At 53.7% G+C, this 21,365-nt stretch overlaps 1 protein-coding gene across 1 annotated transcript; it reads left to right on the top strand.

Moving 5' to 3' along the window:
• Nucleotides 1-5,969: 5,969 nt before the first annotated feature.
• SCNN1B (sodium channel epithelial 1 subunit beta) lies at nt 5,970-19,757 on the top strand. The gene is made up of 14 exons (XM_066329980.1): nt 5,970-6,019; nt 8,228-8,434; nt 10,508-10,826; nt 11,918-12,314; nt 12,997-13,190; nt 13,991-14,094; nt 14,533-14,696; nt 15,132-15,239; nt 16,930-17,047; nt 17,580-17,655; nt 17,825-17,882; nt 18,333-18,394; nt 18,773-18,848; nt 19,201-19,757. Exons 3-14 carry the CDS (start codon nt 10,516-10,518, stop codon nt 19,564-19,566), a joined length of 2,034 nt encoding a protein of 677 aa, XP_066186077.1. The 5' UTR covers nt 5,970-6,019; nt 8,228-8,434; nt 10,508-10,515; the 3' UTR covers nt 19,567-19,757.
• Nucleotides 19,758-21,365: the final 1,608 nt, after the last annotated feature.

Raw genomic sequence — 21,365 nt, 5'->3', positions numbered from 1 at the left:
TGCAGGGTTCAGCAACATCCTCTGTCCCACTGCGCTGGCCCCAGGGTCAGGTGGGAAGCCCGGTCTCTTGTCATGGAGACAGTGTTCCCAGGAGACTCGTGGCAGGGAGTGGGAGCTCAGCCAGCCCCGGAGCGGGCTCCAGAGCAGGCACCTCTCACTCACAACAGTCCCTGCTTGCCTCCTGTCCCTTGGATTCAGCTGCAGTCACCGCGCCCAGCTCTTGGGCAAGGATGGCAATGACCACAGACCCACAGCTTCAGCTTTGCGGCACCGCAGGGCTGTGGGGAGCAGCTGCAGTACCCAAAAACGCAGAGAAGGTGCAGGCAGCATGGCAGGCACGGCACTGCCTTGGCAAGGGACAGGCTGAGGAGAGGTGTTGAAACCAAGCTGCAGCAGCAGGTGCTGGTGACTCACGGGAAAGGCTGGCAGCACACCGGGACCGGCCCTTCGAGGAGAGGAGGCTCAGCAGGAGAACCTCGCTCCGCTCCTCCGCAGCTCCTGCAGCAGCCACTGCCAGAGAGGAGAAAGCTGGAGGTGGTAGGGGAGCTGAGGGGGAAAAGTGGTTGAGAAGGAAGAAAATTCAGCGGCACAGAGATTTTCTGGACGGCAGGAATCTGCCCGTGTGGGGTTGTCAGCCTGGAGGGGTGACCCCAGCCTCCCTCAGAGAGCAAGGAAGGGGCGGCTGCCCAAAGCTGCTCCCAGCAGATGTAGCCGGGCAGCACCGACAGGGTTAAAAACTGCCCAGGCCCTTTCCAGAGAGGCGACATCTGGGTGACATCCAGTGGTCCACAAACAGGTTTGGGAGTTAAATGCCTCATTAATGTAAATGGGGCTGGGCTGGGGAAAGGCATCTCCAGCACATGCCTATGGAAATGGAAAATCCATCCAGGCACTGAGCCTCTCGTGCTCAAGCTCAGCTCTGGGGAGGCTGGACCGTGTGGATGGTTCAGTTTCACCCTCAGGGCAGGGTGAGCCAACACCGGGCAGCCCCGGAGCAATTCCTCCCACCCCACAGCCGGCCTGAGCCATCCCCGCCAGCCCGTGCTCGGCACTCGGGAAGCATTTCCCAGCAGCTGGAGCATCCCCAGGGGAGGCCAGGCTGTGGCAGGGGAGCCGTGGCAGCACAGAAGCAGTGGCAGGCAGCGAGAGGCAGAGTTTGACCCACGGGTGCAGCAGGTCATGGCTCACAGCGACATGCCAGGACACGGCCCAGCGCTAATCCCGGCGGCAGCAGCTCCCTGCAGGCCGGGCCGGGCCGGGCCGGGCGTGCGGAGCCCTCAGCAGTGCCCACACACCCCTGGCACACCGGGCACGGCTCACACTGCAACTGAGAGCAGTGCCCGAGGCGAGGAGGGGCAACAGAGACCCCGGGCCAGCCTGGGCATTCCCATCCAGGACAGGCGGCTGAACCTGCAGTGCCGCTCCGGCCCGGGGCAGTGCTGGGCCCGGCATGTGCTCATCCCACCCGGCTCTGCAACCTCTCCAGAGCAGCGTGGGCTCAGGGACACCGGGCTCGGGGCAGTGGGCTTGGTGCTTAAGGCATGGGGGCAGTGGTGCTGGAGGGCAGGGGCTTTTGCAGTCCTCCCTGTCCTTGTCCTTGTCCCTTCGGCCATGCTGCACGAGGGCTCTCCCCTTCACCCCCGCACAGGCAGCTGTGGGCCCGGGATGCTGACCTGCAGCCATGCCGGCTCCCTGGCCTGTTTGTAACACAGCCTGAGGGGCAAGCAGGGAAACACACCTGGCCCCAGGGCTGTGGACAGAGTGTTCCTGCCCCTCTGTCCTCTGGAATCTTCACCCAAGCCTCAGCACTTTCCTGTAACACTCTTGCACCACCTTGTCCCTCCCAGTCTTGTGTGTCTACCTCAGTATCCCCTCCAGAAGGAGCTGGGTGGGAGTTTTACTCTGTGGAGACATGAATCCCACTCACTGCTGGGCTGCCAGCCCCCCAGGACCATGGTGGCACTGTGACTCTGGCAGCCTTGGCAGTGTTCCCAAAGCAGTGAGATATGAAGTACAGGAGGGGACATTCTGTGGGGATGAGCGACAAAAACCCAACCTGAAAAGCCCTGAGCAACTGAGCCAGCTGGGCCCATCCAGCATCAGGTATGGGGTATGGGATACGGCGTCACATCACTCTCTTCCACTCATGGTTTTTGCCCAAATGTGTTTCTAGGGACTAAAACCATGTGTTCCTTGTATTTATTCACCTGCACCAGAGCACACAGCAATCCTGGCAGGATGTGATCACCCTGAACACAGCAGAGGTGGGAGCCGGCTGGAGCCAGGTGAATCACCCTGTTGTCACCATGCCTCTCACTCCAGTGCTGTCCTTCTGGCTTTTAAGACCTTCTCACTCAAGTTTACATAACGAATCCTGAACGGTACAAGCTGTTCCTCCGGGTACACAGGGGTAATCACTCCTGGTCTTGTTATAAATCAGCTCTGGTCTTGTTATAAAATGTCATCAGTCACAAAATAGTTATTTGCCCCAGGACATGGGAGGGGACCATAAAGCACCAGCCCAGGGCGCCTTTACATTGCTGCATCCTGCTGGAGCCATGCTGGCACTCCCTGACCTGTACCAGGGCGTCCTGGGGGCATCCAGAGGACTGGGCTCCACCTGAGCAGCCACATCCCAGGATGCTGCAGTCACAGCAGGACGGATATTTATTGCAGCAAATTTCTACAGCGGAAAAGGCAGATGAGTGCAACTAATTCTCTGTCACAATTAGTTACAGAGCTGGTCAGGGGAAACCCCACCAGTGACAAATCATCACAGAGCTGCACTGAGAACCTGCCCAGTGTCATCTGCAGGTGAAGTGGGGCTCAGTGCCCGATGTCACCATGCTGAGCCGGAGGAAGCTGGGTTCCAGTGGAGTTTGCCCCATCCCTCCCTCTCTGTAGCCACAGCTCGGCTGGCAGAGCCTCACAGGCAGCGGTGGCACAGCCCGGGGCCCGACCCTGGCACGGAGCGACCCCTCTGCGGCCCCGGCCCCCTGAGCTGTGCCAGGCCAGCAGCAGCCGCCGGGGCCCCTTCCCTCCCCTCCTCTGCGGCTTGTAAAACAAAACCAGTCTGGGTTTTACTGCCTGATCTTTGTAACGCAAACACAGGTCAGTTAACAGGTTTTACACAGCGGCTCCCGGCACAGGGTGGTTGTGAGATGCTCACTGTCACTTCACTGGGAATTTACTGGTCACAACTAAATGACTCGATTTCATCTAGTTGACAGCGTGTCTCTGGAAGTGCACACGATAAACCCGGCAATTATCGCGCTGGATGAGCCTGTGGCGACTGCGGATGCCCGGCTCCCTCGGCAGGGGCAGGAGCAGGGACATGAACAGGGACATGAGCAGGGGCAGGAGCAGGGGCAGGAGCAGGGGCAGGAGCAGGAGCAGCCTCCCATGTGGGGCCACAAACGCCTGCACCGGCGGTGGGTGGGTGACAGTGACAGGGACAGATGGGGACTGGTGGGAACTGATAGGAACAAACACCTCTGCTCTTCTTCATCTGTACCTCCAGACCAAACAGCATCCAGCAAAATTCTAGCTGCCTTTGTACCCACTGCACCCACAGCCACCATCAAAAGGTTTTCCTTCCATCAGACAAATTTAGGAGCAGGTGATATTTTTGAAACATGGTGGATCGGGCAGATGGAGTCACTTTCAGGGCTGATTTTCCCCATGGATCTGGTATCCCAGCTGTGTTTAGCTGCTGTCAGCAATGCATCATGCCAGCACAACACACCACCGGGAACACAATGCCTGGGATGCAGGGGAGCTTCCTGCGGCGTTTCAGCTGTATTTTCAGCAGGAGGTTTTTGCTTATGAAATAAACTTTCTCATAAACAATTGAGAGATGATGGAAAGCCAAGGCAGCTCAAGGTCATTTGGCTTTGCTAGCTGCGCTGCTGATGTTCCAAAGCCTGGAACAAATGCCACCCGCTCTATTTCCTCTGCTAGGGCTGCCAGAGCTGGTAACAGACATTGTTCTCCAGGAAAGCAGTGGCGATAGGAGGGCAATTACTGTGACAGGACAGAGGAACCCGGCAGATCCTGGTCCATCAGACCTGTTCATTCCAGCTTCCCTTGGAGATACTTCTCGAACACAATCCCACATTCCACTACTGATATAATGACATGAGGTACACTTGTGCAGTTAAAAATAAAAATCCCTTTTGTTCCCAAATAACAGAACACCGGGACATTTGGGAAAGTCTGACCAAGTCCTGATTAAACAAGAATCTGCCATTACCTCTCCTAGCAAGAGGCAATCACTCCCGGGTACAATGCTCTGCCCTCAGCAGTGATTTATGGTTCCAAGGAGGTTTGTACATGTTCACTGTTCTGTTGTGAGGAGCTGACGTCTTCCACATCACTTTAGATGCTCAAGATTTTACCTCCAAAGTTGTTTGCACAGCAGCGCTGGGCTGAGGGATCCCAGCCTAAGGCACACACGGGGCTGGCCCTGGGCTAGGAGAACACAGAAAATGGGGGGGCATGTCTCTCCAGCCCCCCTGAGGGATTAATTATGGTCTCAACAGGAGTCAGTGTGCAAGACACATAATATTGAGATTAAGTCATGAAATCACAAAGCACATGCTAATCACCGTGAAAATCACCCGACAGCTGGGCTGGGAGGACCCTGGCCCCTTCTGAGCTGCTGCCTCCCAGCCCTGAGGCAAACAGAAAAGCTGCTTCCATGTTTAGTTCATTCCTTCATTCATTTTATGGAAACAGCGCTCATTTCTCTTGGAAAGAGATCCTCAAGTTCCGGATCAGTCCATTGGTGCCACTAAGGCAGAGCTCTGCCCCTTCCATCTGAATATCAATATCTTGTCTAGTCCACACTAGACAGGCGTGGGGTGTTCAAACGGCCCCTGGGAGTGTGCCCAGCAACAGGCAGGGGAGCAAACAGCTCTGAAGGGAGGTTTTTATGAAAAAAAAAAAAAAAAAAAAAAAAATTGAGTCAAGGAATCATTCAGGTTGGAAAAGCCCTCCAAGATCATCAAGGCCAAGCATTTCCCCAGCACTGCCAAGGCCACCACTAACCCTTGTCCCCAAGTGGTTTATCCACATGGTTCTTAAATCCCTCCGGGGCTGGTGATTCCACTACTGTCCTAAGCAGTCTTTGCCAAGGTTATAAGATCTTATACTTACTTTGAAATAGAAAAAAGATTATAAGATTTGTCTAAAACAGCTTATAAAACTGTTTCAAAACACTAATGCACCTCATCTGCTTTATTTCACCCGTGTCAAAAGCCTGGCACCAGGGACAGTTGGCACCAGGGAAGGTAAAGCAGTGAGGTGATGCCCTGACACCTGTGGCAGCTCAAACCAGACTAAGAAACATACTGTGACCTGCCGCAGGGCAATGGCCACCAGACCTGAGAGCCCCTTCCAGGGCCTAAAGGGGCTCCAAGAGAGCTGGACAGAGAATTGGACAAGGGACCAGGATGACAGGACAAGGGGGGAATGGCCTCCCACTGCCAGAGGGCAGGGCTAGATGGGATATTGGAAAGAAATCCTTCCCTGGGAGGGTGAGAAGCTGGGCAGGTCCTGGCACAGATTCTCAGAGAAGCTGTGGCTGCCCCTGCATCCCTGGAAGTGTCCCAGGCCAGGCTGGACAGGGCTGGGAGCAGCCTGGGACAGTGGAAGGTGTCCCTGTCACGGCAGGGGGTGGGACTGGACGGGCTTTAAGGTCCCTTCCAACCCAAGCCATGCCAGGATTCCCTGTTTCCCTTCCAAACCAAAGAATTCTGTGATTCCGTGAGGTTTGTGCTGTGTTAGACGATCTTGACGTAACGGGCGTAGGAGCAGCAGAAGCAGGTGCCATTCCTTGACATGTGCTAGGAGAAAATCAAAGTAATATTTCGAGGAAGCGGGACCAAGCCGCCAGGACTCCCGGCTGCAGGAGGGCGGGTTCAGCCGTGCCGTCGGGGCGGGACGGGGCGGGCCCGGGCAGGCGGCGGGGCCGGTCCGGTCTCGGCGAGGAGCGCTGCCGGAGCCGCACGGGCGGCAGGTACGGGGGACCGGGGGGCGGGGGACAGGAGGGACTGTGCGGGGTCGGTGCTGGCCGCTCCCTGCGGCCCCTAGGCGCCGCCGAGGGATGCCTGCGGGCATCTCCCAGCGCCCTCGGGCATCCCTCGGCGGCGTCTCGGGGCCGAAGGGACCGGCTCGACGGGCTGGTCGCGGTGTCTTTTACACTGATACAGACCTGAAGTCACCCGATCTCTGCCTGGTTTTGCGGCAGCGGGGCAGGTTTTCGTGCTGGGCAGGTATTTGGGATGTACCCGGCGTGCAGCCAGGGGTAGTAATTCGGATTTGACTTTTGTTTGCACAGGGGTTTTCTATAATCTCCCTGATAAAAGAGAATGGGAGCAAACCGCATCTTGATGGAATAGTTCAGTGTTTGGTTTGGTATTGGAAATGTCCATCTCCCCCAGGATGGTGTCTCCCAGTGAGGCAGAGTATGCTCGCAGCATCCCAGGAGATGTGGTTGCAGGTGTTGGGGGTTTGCTCCTCTCGCTGTCCAGGATTCCCGTCGTTCCTTGCCCAAGCAGCAACGTGAGCTCAGCAATGTGACTTAACTGGCACATGAGCACGGCTTGTGATTGTCCTGCCAGAGAGGGACATCATGGGAACCACGGAATCATGGACTGGTTTGAGTTGGAAGGGACCTTCAAGTTCATATTATTTCATCCCCTGCCCTGGGCAGGGACACCTTCCACTGTCCCAAGCTGCTCCAAGCTCCGTCCAGCCTGGCCTTGGACACTGCCAGGGATCCAGGGTGAGCTACAGCTTCTCTGGGCACCCTGTGTCAGGGCCTGTCCACCCCCCAAGGGAAGAATTCCTTCCCAATATCCCATCTAATCCTGCCCTCTGGCAATGAGAAGCCATCCCCCCTTGTCCTGTCCCTCCACCCCTTGTCCCCAGTCCCTCTCCAGCTCTTTTGGAGCCTCTTTAGACCCTAGAAGGGGCTCTGAGCTCCCCCTGGAGCCTTCTCCTCTCCAGGCTGCACATCCCCAGCTCTCCCAGCCTGGCTGCAGAGCAGAGGGGAACTCAGGGTTGGGTTGGACAGGGAAGTGGGAGCAGAGTGCCTGAACAGGGCACAGAGTCAGGTGAGCGCTATCTGGGCTCCCAGACTGTAAATACTCCTGGAGTGCTCACGCTGCCCGTTGGGCCTGGAGACCCGGAGGCGCCTGCGTGGGCTGGAGCCGTGGGCGTTGGAGCTGGCACTGTGTGCCCTGGCCAATGTCCCCGCACGCCACCAGCAACACAGAGCATCTGCTGGGAGCTCTGGCCCCACCTTGAGACTGGCTTTCATTGCTCACTGACACATTGCTGCTCCACTTTTCAAACTGCCAACCTGCAAACTTGTGAGGTAATAAAAGAAATTCCTCTAATTTGCAGAAGTACCACTAGAGATATAGGTGTCTTGTTTAGGAAAGGCTTTTTCCTCAGGGTTCGGGGGAGATGGCAAATGAGCAGCTGATCATCAAAGAGGAGTGACTGGTGTGTCCCAGGAGAGAAAGTGCTGAGCAATCAGAGTGTCATCAGGCCGGTAGTGTCAGGGTGGTTTTGCAGCCCATTGCAACCCTGGAGCTTCCAGGAGTGGGCCAAGTTTTGCTCGTGACTTTATTTCCTTCAAGTGGCAATTGCCCTAGGAAAACCCCAGAGGAGATTCAACAGAGTCAACACAATCATTTCGTAATGTGGGAGTCTGATGTCACTGTGAGGTGGAGGAGTTTCACCCAGGGTGATGCTGGGATGAGGCAGGGCTGGACTCAGCTGCTGAAGACAGGGAGGACACGTCCACAGCATAGAGAAACCCCACTGGAACCAGGAGCAGGTTTCTGTTAGGATGGCTTTGGTCATCACAGGGAGGCAGGTGCTGCCAGGAGAGGGGCCATGGCACCCTGTGCACCACGAGGTCTCACATCCCTGGGGTCAGCTCCAGACAGTTCAGATGACCCTGCTGTGACTAGAGCAGCCCAGAGCAGGGCAGGGATGTAAAGCAGTGCAGGCTCCCTGGAGCCACCTGAGGAGGGTTCACGGCTGTGTGTCCATGGAGGAGGTGTCATGTCCTGTGCCCCGAGCTCTGCTCAGCTCCTGCTCCATCACTGCTCCACTTCCTCACTCCAGAGGGGCTGTGGGAAGGGGGCACAGCTGTCTGTGCACTGATGGAGAGTGGGTCTTTACATCCCTCATTTATCACCTCTCTGCTCAGGTGCAGCTGGCTGATGGGGCAGAGCAGGACCCACTCCAGGCTGGCACCAAACCTGGCACCAACCCTGCCCTGAACAGCTCCAGCCCCCAAGCACTGAGTGCTGTGCCAGCGAGGAGCCCCCATAACAAGGGCTTGGGCAGCTCACCTCGGACAACTTCCAGCTGTCAGCAAGGAAGAAACCTCTTTGGAAACACTCTGGAAATAAAGGTAAGAAGAAAACTGTTAAAATGAGAATATACATTGAAAAAAGTCATCCAGGTATATTCAAATGCAGCTTTTGCTTCATGCCATTTCTTTTATCCCATACGAAAAGGAATAATCTCTCCCAGCACTGGCAGGTTGATGAGTGACCCACAGAGACCAGCATATAAGTGGGGTCTCCCTGGGAAAGGAGCCAGTGGTTGGTGACAGCAGGGACAGCTGAGGCCACACAGCTGGCCAGCACCAGGCAGGCAGGATCCTGCCCTGCACCAGGCAGGGGTTTGAAGTGCAATCTAATCTAAATCTTTTATTGGATTTCTTAAAAGGCAGAAAATATTTCCTTGTCTGCCTGGCTGGGCTCCCCAGCTTTAAATGAGCTCTGAGGATTCATTGTTGTGCAAAGCCAAGGGCTGACCTTGCAGTGCCTGGGGCAGGGCTGAGCTCACCCCGTGGGGCTGGGGCAGCACAGCCTTCGTGGCCCATTGTCCTCCCACAGCCCTGGGCAGCTCAGCAGAGGCCAAGGTCACTGCTCCCTTTCTCCTTATTTCTGCCCAAAACCCAGCCAGGCTCTGGTGCAAGCTCTGCTCCCTCCGTGAGCAAACCACCCCCAGGCACCCTCAGTGGCACAGGGTCATGAAGGATGAGATGGTGATGTTGGGAGTCCAGGGGGTCCAAGTCCCAGGACATGAGTTCCTTGGAGAACTCATGGAGTTCTCTATAGGAGTAGAGCCTGCCCTCAGATCTTAGAGGAATCAGCTGGGGTTTGTTCTTTCCAAAGTCCTCTCCCACAGAGGATCACTACATCTAACATCACAGGTAATAGGCATGCAGTGAAAACCATCTCTCTTTGTATCATGGAGTGAGACTTCCAAACCTGTTTGGTTTCTCCTGTTCTCAAACTCTCTATGTGCTACTCAGGAGAACTTGCAGATCTGGCTAGCAGATCAAGGAATCAGTATCACCTTTTTTTTTTTTTTTTTAAAGTATGAAGAACCCCCCTCCCTTCACTCCCCAGGGCCTGTGCACACCTTTACTGCCTTCTTTGCTCACCTGCAAGTAACGCTGTGTCACTCTCATTGCTGCCCCACCGAGTGCTGCTCCTTAGTGAACTATTGCTGCATTATTCCAGCACTCTTCCTCCCAGGATGGGGCCTGTTCCCAGCATTAATCTTTAACTCTGCTCTCCTGCAGCTTAAATCTGACAAATGTTCTGAGTGGTTGCCTCAGGTTCTTTTTGAAATCCTGCCTCGGGATGTTAAGATTTAGTAATACAGATTCTAACCTTAAAATAGCAGCACAAAATGTTCTATTTACTCACAAAATGAATGCCAAGTATGCAGCATCCCTCACCAGAGCGGGGGGAGTGGGGGGGGCCATACTGATAGTATCTGACAGACAAAGGAATTTGGTGCAAAAACCAATCTGGTGTCCATCCTCCAGTGGGCAGCAGCATTCCTGATGCTGAGAAAGGTGCTGCTGCCTCCAGTTCCTCTCCTCCTGTCCCTCTGAAAGCTGGATGCACTCTAATACTTCTTTTACTTTTGAGAAAAACTGTCTCAGGCTCCATGTCAGGTAGAACTCTGAATGCTGTGAGCACGAGCTCTACCCAAGCCAGCTCCTGTGTGTACTGCTTGGTCCATCTAGTGTTGGCTGAGGCCGGGACAGCATTCCAGCTCTATCAGTGTGCACACAGCATTCCCACTCCCTGAGCAGCACCTGGGCAGGCGTTGCCACACTGCAGGGCCTTGGCCATGCTCAGGAGTCACCAGACATGGTCATGTCCTGCAGGTCCCAGTACTCAGCTCTGGTGGGGCCAGCAAGAACCCAAAATGTGACAAAAGCATTCACCACCTTCAGAACTACCAATCCCAAACCTGTCCTGTGTCTTCCCAGGAGGCTGGGTGACATGTTGCTGCCATGACATGACCCTGCAGAACATCTATGCTGAGTTCTTCCTGGGTCACAAAGCACAGCCATGCCATCTCAGTGACTCCCATTCCTGCTGTGCTGACAGTACAGGGACACCTGGTGTGGCATGGCCCCTCAGAGCTGGTTTGGTGTCATTTCTCCTGCTCACAGGCAGCAGCATGAACCTGAAGAAATACCTGGTGCGGGCGCTGCATCGCCTGCAGAAGGGCCCTGGCTACACCTACAAGGAGCTGCTGGTCTGGTACTGCGACAACACCAACACCCACGGCCCCAAGCGCATCATCAAGGAGGGGCCAAAGAAGAAACTGATCTGGTTCTTCTTAACGTTGCTCTTTGCATCCCTGGTGTTCTGGCAGTGGGGGATCCTCATCAACACCTACCTCTCCTACAACGTCACCTCCTCTCTCTCCATTGGCTTTAAGACCATGAAGTTCCCTGCAGTCACTGTCTGCAATGCCAACCCTTTCAAGTAAGATTTTCTTCTCCCAATTTCCCCGTGTGTGCCCTGACCCCTCAGAAACATTGCCAGTGTGAGGTACTGAGGGCTGTCAGTTCCTGTCTCAGACATCACGTTAGGAGCATCAATGGAGTCACCAAGTGGCCCTAAAAACAAAGAACAGTATGTAGATGAATGGCTCAGGCACAGGGGAGGGTTCATCTGCCTGCAAGTGCTCCTCAGCTTCTTACAGTCCCAGAACAGTTTGGGTTGGAAGGGACCTTCAAGTTCATCTCATTTCACCCCCTGCCATGGTAAGGGACATTTTCCACTGTCCTAGACTGGTCCAAGCCCCATCCAGCCTGGCCTTGGACACTGCCAGGGATGCAGGGGGATCCACAGCTTCCCATGGCACCTTGTGCCAGGGCTTCCCCGTCCTCACGGGGAAGAGTTTCTTCCTAACTCAGTTTCTGCACCATATCAGTCAATCTAATGAAGGTTTTTACCTCCCTGCAAACTTTCCTCAGCTCACAAAAGAACCAAATTCAGCTCACCTTTCCCAGCCAGAATCAGTCTTTCCATCTTTCCCACAATTCCTTTCCTTCCCCTTCCCTGCTGTGAACATTCTTATCATTGCTCATACTCCAGTCACTAAGAGCTGGTTCCACAGTCCGGTCTGCCAGGAACCACAGAGATAGAACTGAATTGTGATTTCAAAGGAATTGCTGGTTTTCACTGGAGTTGCTTTAAATTTATTGTTGTTTTAAATTCATATCCATGCAATAGTGTAGCCCAAGGCAAGATGCTCTCAGACAACACAAGAATTGCTTAGGGGCAGTTTTTCCTCCACTTGCTAGAAGTGTTTTGTGTAAACTGTAGAGAATTACTGAACTAGAACCAGTGTGGCCCAGGAGTGGTTTGTTCACCCCTGCAGCACTCCCTGTTTATCCTCACACTGCCCTTCTGCCCAGCTGCAGCCTGCTGGGACACCGAGCTGGCTGTGCTCTGCATGGAAGCTCCCGTTGTCCTCCAGTAAATTCTAGGCAGTACCCTGAGGTCTCCAGGTGAGCTGCCACGTGGCCCAGCACCATGACACTGCCTGGTCACAGCTCACTGCCCCACAGGTACTCGGAGGTGAAGCCCTTGCTGAAGGAGCTGGACAGGCTCATTGAGGCAGCGCTGGAGAGGATCCTGCAGCCCACGCCAGGGAACAGCAGTGAGAACGAGTTCCCACCACTCGACCTGGAGCTCTGGAACCAGATCCCCCTGGTCCTCATTGATGAGCATGACAAAGACAATCCCATCATCCTGGACATCTTTGAGACCAACCAGACTGCTGTGGGCAATGAAACTGCCATGGGCAATGAAACCAGTGTGAGCAATGACACTGCTGAGGACATTGATCCCATGGACAACATAAGTGTGTGGAACCACAACACTACAGGGAACGAAACCACTGCTCCACCTACCCCAGGCAACATCACATCAGAAGAGAAGAAGTACAAGCTGGCAGTGAAGCTGGTGAGAGGAGTCCCACAGTGGCAGCGGGCAGAGATGAGGGATGGATGCAGCAGGGAGATCTCTGTCTCCTCCCCATCAGCTGCCCATGGCTGCTCTGCCTTGGGGCTCTGGTTGGGCTGTGGCAAGTCTGGCACTGCCTGTGCCCAGCCCCTGCTGCAGGGTGAGCTCAGGACAGAGTCGGGGCAGGGGTGTTCCCTGCAGGCTCCCAGATACCTTCCCCCCTTCCTTGGGTCAGGCACCCAGAATGCTGCTGCCCCATCCCTTTCCTGCTGCAGTCCGCAGTGCAGAGGCACAAGGGTGTTGCAGCCCCTCGCCCCTGCTCCCATGGAGGCTCCAAGGATCCTGCCTGGGCAGACCTTGGAAGCCCAGGGAAACTCCAGCCTTAGAGAATTGGCCCCAAATTGACATTTTTTATTAATTTGTGGAGATCACGCTGGGGCTGATGTATAACCTGCCCAGCTGGGAAACGTCCCTAGGGAAGGACCCTGTAATGCACAGTGACAGCCAGCTCAGTGTGACAGCCAGCTCGGTGTGACAGCCAACTCAGTGTGAAAGCTGGCTTGAGGCTCTGTCAGGCTGAACCTCTCAGTTTTGGGGAGCTGCAGGCAGGGCTGGCATCAAGATGAGCACATGGGGAGGGGGCTCACGCCTTGGCTCAGACCTGCCTGCTGTGTGTCCCCAGTGCAGCCATCAGGGCTCTGACAACTGCACGTACAGGAACTTCAGCAGCGCGGCGCAGGCGGTGACCGAGTGGTACATCCTGCAGTCCACCTCCATCCTCTCCAAGGTCCCGCTGCACGAGAGGATCAGGATGGGCTACCAGGCAGAGGACATGATCCTGGCGTGTCTCTACGGGGCTGAACCCTGCAACTACAAGTACGTGCAAACGAGCTCCCTGCTCCTTTTTGTCTCTGCAGGAATGAACAGCACACAGGTTCTTTTCTCTTTTTAAGGTGTATATCAGCTACTAATGAGACTGCTGCTGATTCTTAGCTCTAACAACACCTCCTAGAGGTTTTCTGAATGTGATCCTAGCTGAAATGTGTTCTTTTGGAGCAGTGCTGGCTGAGTTAGAGTTTTGGATGGGCAGTTTTGATTGTGACATATCAAGACTAGCAGCACCTGGGTATCCAGTGATAACCAGGTTCTGAGTCAGCAGCATGGCCCCCAGTTACAGCCCCCCTCCCTTTTGCACAAGGTTCTGAGAAATGCATTTTAACAAACTTTGTTTCCTATGGATCCCAAGTTCCCATCTCCAGGGCTGAGAAAGGGGAGCACACAGCAGCACCCCAGGCTGTGGGAGCCCTGTCCCTTCTGCAACAAGAGCAAACAATAACTGTCATCAAAGCATGAGCTATAATGCCAGCCCAAACCTGTAACCACAGCTCAGACTGAGCAATTGTTCCCCTCACCTGTGTGACAGATGTTCCTCTCCATCCAACTGAGCACTGTCCTCAGGGCCGTGTCCCACCAGACACCTGTACCTTGCCTTGCCTTCTTTTCAAAAACAGATGGATTGGAGTGCTATCAGCTGTAGTCCCTGTACAGGTGTTCAGCAAATGAGGCAATGAGAGGTGAACCCCAGCAGAGCTGCTGAACTGGGCCCACCATCTGCTTTATGTCACACCCCTTTAGTCCTTCCGAGAATCACAGTTTTATGTGTATGATTCTTCCAGGAATTTCACGCACATCTACCACCCAGACCATGGTAACTGCTACATCTTTAACTGGGGCATGGATAAAGAGGCTCTGAATTCTTCCAACCCCGGAGCTGAGTTCGGTAAGGGAGGGCTCTGTGGTGGAGGAGGGGGCTGCAGGGGAAGATGTGAGGGGACTGTCTCTTGGTGCCCATTTCTGTCACTCAGGACAGATTTATGATTCCTCTGTCACTGGAGCATTGCAACAGGGAACAGAGGCTTTCCAGAAGGGGGTAAGCCCCCAAAGGAAAATGTACCACACAGAAAAAAGGTGACTAGAGACACATAGCAGAAGGGCATCCTCTGGATATTTGAAATATCTGAGGCAACACCTGACTGTTCCCAGCTATTGTCATTCTGGGCATTCACTACCATAAGTGTTCCTGCACAGGTCAAACTGCCATGGCAGCCAGACCCTGGCTCTTCCCAAGGAACAGAGAGAAGGAAATAGACTCCCTTCTTTCCCCAGGCCTCACCTTCCAATACAATTCCTGTTGTGAGTGTTTTATCTGGTGTCCCAGGGCTGAAGCTGATTCTGGACATCAGCCAGCAGGACTACATTCCCTACCTGTCCTCTGCTGCTGGGGCCAGGCTGATGCTGCATCAACAGAAGAGCTTCCCCTTCCTCAAGGATCAGGGCATCTACGCCATGGCTGGGACAGAAACCTCCATTGGAGTGCTGGTGGTATGTGTGGCATTCCTCAGGAGCAGATTGTCTGAGAATAATGTTATCTGATGGGACCAAAACCAAGTTTGCTTTTAGTCTTGGCTGAACTGGCTCAAACCAAAGGAGACAAGGTACACACCTGTCGGGCTGGAGCGCTTTATGAAGGATTTTATGTAACTGTCCTGGCAAAGTGCTTTATTGAGGCTGGAATATTGGGCTCAGGTCATGGTTGCCTCTTTCTCCAGCATGTCAGAAGGTGCTTTGCCACCCCCTGAACACCCTCACCTGCCTGGATCCACCCAGAGAAGGGGCTGTAGCCTCTTCAGTTCTGCCACTGCTGACTTTCATTTTGAGCGAAGCCAGTGGGGAGCACAGGAATTACAGAGCCTCTGGAAAATAGGCACAGGGACCTGTGGAGAAGTGACACAGTCTGGTGTTTGGGTTTCTTTCCAGGATGAGCTGGAGCGGATGGGTTATCCCTACAGTGATTGCACCATGAACGGCTCCGACGTCCCCGTCAAAAACCTCTACAGCCAGTACAACACCTCCTACTCCATACAGGTAAATCACCCTTTCAAATCTAACAACACTCTTCAGGAAAAATTATTGAGGCAGTTAAATCTTAGCCTATCACACAGGGTACTGGGGAATCATAAAATCATAAAATCCTTCAAGATAATCAAATCCAAGTATCAACACAGCACCACCACTGATAAACCATGTCCTTAAGTGCCACATCACATGGTTTTTGAACACTTCCAGGGATGGTGACTTCACCACTGCCCTGGCAGCCTGTTCAAATGCTTTACAACCCTTTCCATGAAAATTTCTTCCTAATATCTGGTCTAAGCCCCGCATGGTTCTGTAGGAACTATCACTGAGGCTTTGGGAAACTGCTCCTGAGACAGTGTCAGAGTGACTCTTCTCAGGAACTCATGTTTTGTGTACACAAATGATATTTACCCCTGACAGGAGAGGAAGACAAAAGAGACATTCTCCCTCTGAACACTCCTGCAGTCTTTAACTTTTTTTCTCTTTGGGGGAATCAAGTAATTTTTCACCCTGAAAATGCAGCTGGTTTGTACAGGAAGCGAAACAGGCCTTTGCTTCTTCATCACTCTGAAAATTGGATGAGAAAGTTGAGTGTTTGTAAACATTGGATCTGTAGAAAATTAGAGTGTAAACACTAAGCACAGGTTAATTTGTAACAGGCTTTACTGGAGAGAGAGGCAGCTCTGGAGGGTGCGATGCGATAATAAGGGAAACACCCAAACCATTTGGGGTGATTCACAGATGCACCCGGAGATCAGGAGGGCTTTGGGCTGGCAGTGGTTTTATATTTCTACATTTATATAATGTAACAACAACTGGACCACTTTATTCAACTTTTGAAGATGCTTGTATAAGGTTTAAGCAAACTCTCAGGAAGATTGCATTATTCTCTAGAAGTGCGAACACTGACGGAGTTCTGTGCCCACGTAATGCCACTTCAGAGCCTTCTCAGCAAAACCAGGCTCTTCCATCACTCCCTGACTGCTCTGCACTCTGTGGACCTTTCCTATCACACTCTGCTTGTCCTACCCACCACTGTTAAATTTAATTATCTTCTCAGAGACTTTGCTATTGCTTTGTGCTGCCTCAGAATCCCACTCCAGTCTCGGGTGATGAACTTCATGCCTCACCGAGCTAATGGCAGTGCTGCAGCTGGAGCTGCAGCCAAGATCCTCTCCAGAAGAGCAGCACCGGCACAGAGAGCATTATTCATATGTCTGCTCTTTATGTTGAAGGATTTGGAAATTCCTGGCCTTAAAGTGTAAAACCAACCCTTTGTCAGTGTTGCGTAAAGACTGGAGAGCACAGCCATGTCTGTGGTGGAAGAGAACATTTGTATTCCCTTTAGGAAGCTTGAATATTACTTCTATGAAGCCCTAAAATAATTAGAAATGAGCAGTTTCTTATGTGAGTGGGAGCAGATGCTGGGCTCCCTCCATTTCCCATGAGGTCTCACCCACAGGCTCCTGTGAGTGGCCATAAAAACACCAGTGCCCAGCAAGGCTGGAAGAGGTTCTGGGCTCTTGCAGCCCCCAATTCCTCTGCCCCTTCATCCCTTTCTGTCTGCAGCTCCAAAATCATCTGTTCAGTGCAGTAGAGAGAGAATTCCTGGGAGCTCAGGGGCTCTCCAGAGCTGGTGCCAGTATACGGAGATGCCCGAGGGCTCAGCCCAAATCTGAGTAATCCCTCTTCCCCCCAGGCCTGCCTGCGCTCCTGTTTCCAAAACCACATGGTCGAGATCTGTGGCTGTGGGCACTACATGTTCCCTTTACCTGAGGGGGTGACTTACTGCAATAATGAGGATAACCCAGGCTGGGGTAAGAGCTGCTGGTGGTACCTGGGGCTGGGGTCTGTGCTGTCCCTGCAGCTCCTGCACGGCTGCTCCCTATGGGACATGGCCACCTGGGCCAGTGCTGGGGATAAGGGCCAGATTTGGCCTTGGCTGTGGGCTGGGGGAGCCTTTGGGCACCAAGGAGAGAGAACAACTGCATGTACCACTCCAGGCCTCTGCACCCAAAAATTTTGGGTCCCCTGGTAGGGGCAGTGGAGCGTCCAGTGCTCCCTTGGAGTGGCACAGCTCTATGCTGGCAGGGCTGTGCAAAAAACACCAATCATGGGCAAGCTGGCTCTATAAAAACTGTCTTCAAGAAGTGACAGTTTATTTTTAATTTAACATTAAATTGCCTGAGTGTTTTGCCCAAGTTTCTCAGGGAAAGGAAAGTTGAAAGGGAAGATGGCAAATCTGTGCAAAGGGTCATACCTAGTATTTATTTTGATAAATTAAACTGATTTAACTCAGTAAATGGGTCCTTATCTAAACAGCACTTTAATTTTGTTTTCACCTAACAGCGTACTGCTATTCGTCACTGAGATCCAGCATAAAACAGCGTCAGATCTGCATTGACTCCTGTAAAGAAACATGCAAGTGAGTACCTGAGCCTGATCTGTCTGCTGTGGAGGTAGAGGGATCCTTCAGTTTGACTCCCATCAGACCTGACTTTCCTAAAGGGCTGGTTTGCTGTGTGAGAACTGAAGTTCCAGAGACTTCAGATGAGGGGAAATCTCCATATTAATGCTGTCCCTCTTCCCTCCAGTGACACACAGTATAAAATGACCATCTCCATGGCGGACTGGCCGTCAGAAGCCTCTGAGGTAACCCTGATTCCTTGGTTTGAAACAGACTGGTGGTTCCTGTTCCCAGGCACATGGACACTCCCTATTGTCAGAGGTGGTGTCCAGCTCAGAGCACCTCTGCTGAAGTCCGTATTTTCCACACACAAACCAGCAGCAGCCCCAGGGCATGAGGCAGGAGGAGGGATCCCCCCACAGTGGCTCCTCCCTCCTGGGGCTCTGTCCCAGTGCCGGTGTCAGCACAAGGCTGGGTTCTGGGTACACACCCAGGACATGGGGGCTTCCCACAGGACAGGGAAGGAGCACCCACTGCCCTGCTGAGGCAGAGCTGCCCTGCTCAGGTCTGCAGCCTCCCTCTTCCCCTCACACGGGGCCAGGGCTGTCTGGGACAGGGCTCAGCACCCATGGGGCTTGTGTGCTTTGGGAGCACAGGATGCCTCTACTCTTTCTGAACAGATTTTGTTTTCCTAGGACTGGATCTTCCATATTCTGTCTTATGAAAGGGATATGTCAACAAATGTGACTCTGGACAGGTGAGTGAAAGGAACAACCACTTTATTTTCTCTGCTGATCCTGTTAACATCAGCCTAACACGAGTCCTGGCTCTGGGCCAGTGTGCACGGTGTGAATGCACAGGAAGGACGAGGTCCCAGCGTGTTTGCCTGGGACACACAGAAAGCAAATCCAAAAGGCACTTCATGCGTGTCCTCTGCTCTCCAGAGCTGCAAACCGGGTCAGTCAAACTCAAACATGCTGTTTAGTAGAATCAGCATTAAGGACAGTTCCAATGACATAACGTTTGTCACTTCATGCTCATGTCTTGGTGTTTCTCCATCCCTCAGTCAGGCTGGAGTAGAGGTACAGGATGTTGACAGCCAGCTCCTCACTGAGGTGGGTTTTGTTCTTTGCAGGAATGGGATCATCAAGCTGAACATTTACTTCCAGGAGTACAACTACCGCACCATCTCGGAGTCAGCTGCCACTACGGTGAGTGCCCATCCCAGCCCTTCTGGCAGGGCAGGCTCAGAAGCAGCCAGCTGGGACAGGCAGGGCTCAGTGCCCTGGGGGACAGTCTGTCACGTTCCTCGAGGCTGCTGTTTGGCACCTGCTGGAATGAAGTGGATGCAGCCACCTCTACCTGATGGCTCACAGCCCCCAATTCCTTCCCCCACTCCACCTCCTGTCCCTGTCCCAGCCCCACAGGGCAGCACCAGCACAAGAGGAGACCCAGCAGGCAGGTCCCAGGTGCATCACCCCCATCAGCACATGGGTGATGGATCAGGGTGGGGCACATCTGAGGGGTTCCCTTTCCTCAGCTCACTCCACTCTCCTCCCACAGATCGTTTGGCTGCTATCCAGCCTGGGAGGCCAGTTTGGGTTCTGGATGGGGGGCTCGGTGCTGTGCCTCATTGAGTTTGGGGAGATCATCATCGACTCGCTGTGGATCACCGTCATCAACATCATCAGCTGGTGCAAAGGCCTGAAGCAGAGGCGGGCACGGGCGCAGTACCCAGACGCTCCCCCGACGGTGTCGGAGCTGGTGGAGGCTCACACCAACCTGGGCTTCCAGCACGAGGCCCCGGGAGCTGTGCCCAGGGCTGGGCCACTGCCCCCCGAGCCCGGCACGCCCCCGCCCAACTACGACTCCCTGCGAGTGCGGCCCCTGGACACCCTCGGCCCCGACAGCGACAGGGACACCGAGTGACCCGTGACAGCCAGAGCAACCTGTGACACCCAGAGTGCCCTGTCAGCTCCCACCAGGCCGTGCCACTTGCTGGGCAACTGTCCATCTGTCAAAATTAGGAGGGAATTAAAAGCCCAAGCTGTCCTCTCCTCTGACTGAACATTGGGAGGAAGCTCTGCCTAATAAACCCTGCAATAAACCTCATAAAGTCAGGCTTTGACTTTAGTGTGTAGAGCTGTATACATCAGTACTGCTGTAAAATCATGTCACCATTTCTTGTCAACAGGTGGGTGGGAAACAATTCCCAGTGAGCAGAGCAGGGTGGTGGCAGGGAGATGACAGGACATCCTGACAGTGGATGCAAGGCCATGGCCTGGTAGATCACAGAAGCCTAGAAGAATTTGTGTTGAAGGGACCTTATCTCATCCTACCCCCTTCTCCAGCACTCTTGGCTGCAGAGATGTGGCACAGTGTGTGTCACAGCTGTGCCATACCATGGAGCAGAGCTTTGTGATGGGACCAAAGCTATTTCTGACCTCTGACCTCTGAGGATGCAAAATTTCCATTCCCAAACAACTACAATGGAAACAGCAAAAACTGAACTCTCCCTTCACTGCTGGAGCCCCTGGGTGCCCTGCTGTGTTGCTGCCCACGGTTTGCACCACTCATGGTGCAGGTGGGCACAGCTGTTGGTGTGTGCCAAGGATGACTCTACAGATACTCGGGTGGGAGGAAGCACCAGCCTGCTGAACTATCATTCTTGCAATAATAAAAAATTGATTTCAAAGTTGCCTTTAGTTTCCCTGCTGGCAGTGGGGGTAGACCAGTACTGGCAAGAGTTTGATGGCAAGAGAAGAACGTAGTGTTCTCACCCTGACATGAGGGCAGCCAGGGCCTTTGGTGGTCTCTGTGGGGCTGAGCTGAATGGGGCAGTGAGCTCGCCTGTCCCCAGCTGGTTCTGGGCCCCAGGAGCTTTCCCAGGAGCCCATCACAACCCACTGGGACTGGCCTTACTGAAGTACTTTTGCAAAAGTTCAAGAGGAGGCACAACCTTGTGGTTAAATCATGTACCAGAACACAATGTTCTGGGCATGGTGCCCAGCGTGGGGCTGCGGAGAGGGGGGTCCAGGATCCTTCTGCATGGGAAGCTCCCTGAGCACAGGGTGCTCTGGTGCAGAGCTGTTGGGTAGAGCATGCCCAGGGACCCTCCAGCCCCTTGGAGTGGTGGAAACGGTGTTTCTAGTTGCTGATGACCACCAGAAGCAGGACAGAGGAACTGGGGGACAATCTGACACCTGGGGTGACACCAGCATGGCTGATTCTGCCACACAAAATGGAATTCTGTGTTCAAAATTCACTGAATCCAGATTCAAGGAGCACCTCCCCAGCATGTCCACACTGCCCCAGCCCTTTCTCCCTCAGCTGGCTCTCCTTTGAAGGGAGAAGGACCAACAGCCCCCAAACACACTACTCTGTATAGATCCCAGGTAGAGTCTGAGCTCAGGGAGCCCCTAAACCCACCTGAGTGGCAACAGGGCACATACGTGACAGGCAGCAAAAACATTTGTAAAGACAGAGGAATCCAGCCCTTACAAGCTGTCCTAGACTTCTCCTGTGTCCTCACTTGCTGTCCCCTTAAAGGAACGTTTCTTTCTCTGGGCACCACAAATGGAAGCACAGCCTCCTTTCCCACAGGAGAGCTCTTGTAAAGTGATGCACTTGATCCCATGTCACAGCTGGGTGGGAAACAAGGATTACACCCTCCCCTCCTGAGTCAATGCTCACTCTGTGCAGTGTGATCCTTAGCAAAGGCCTCCAAA

The sequence above is a fragment of the Sylvia atricapilla genome, chromosome 15, assembly GCF_009819655.1.
Source record: "Sylvia atricapilla isolate bSylAtr1 chromosome 15, bSylAtr1.pri, whole genome shotgun sequence".
In the NCBI taxonomy this organism is placed as follows: Eukaryota; Metazoa; Chordata; class Aves; order Passeriformes; family Sylviidae; genus Sylvia; species Sylvia atricapilla.
This window is presented reverse-complemented; position numbering and strand designations above follow the sequence as displayed.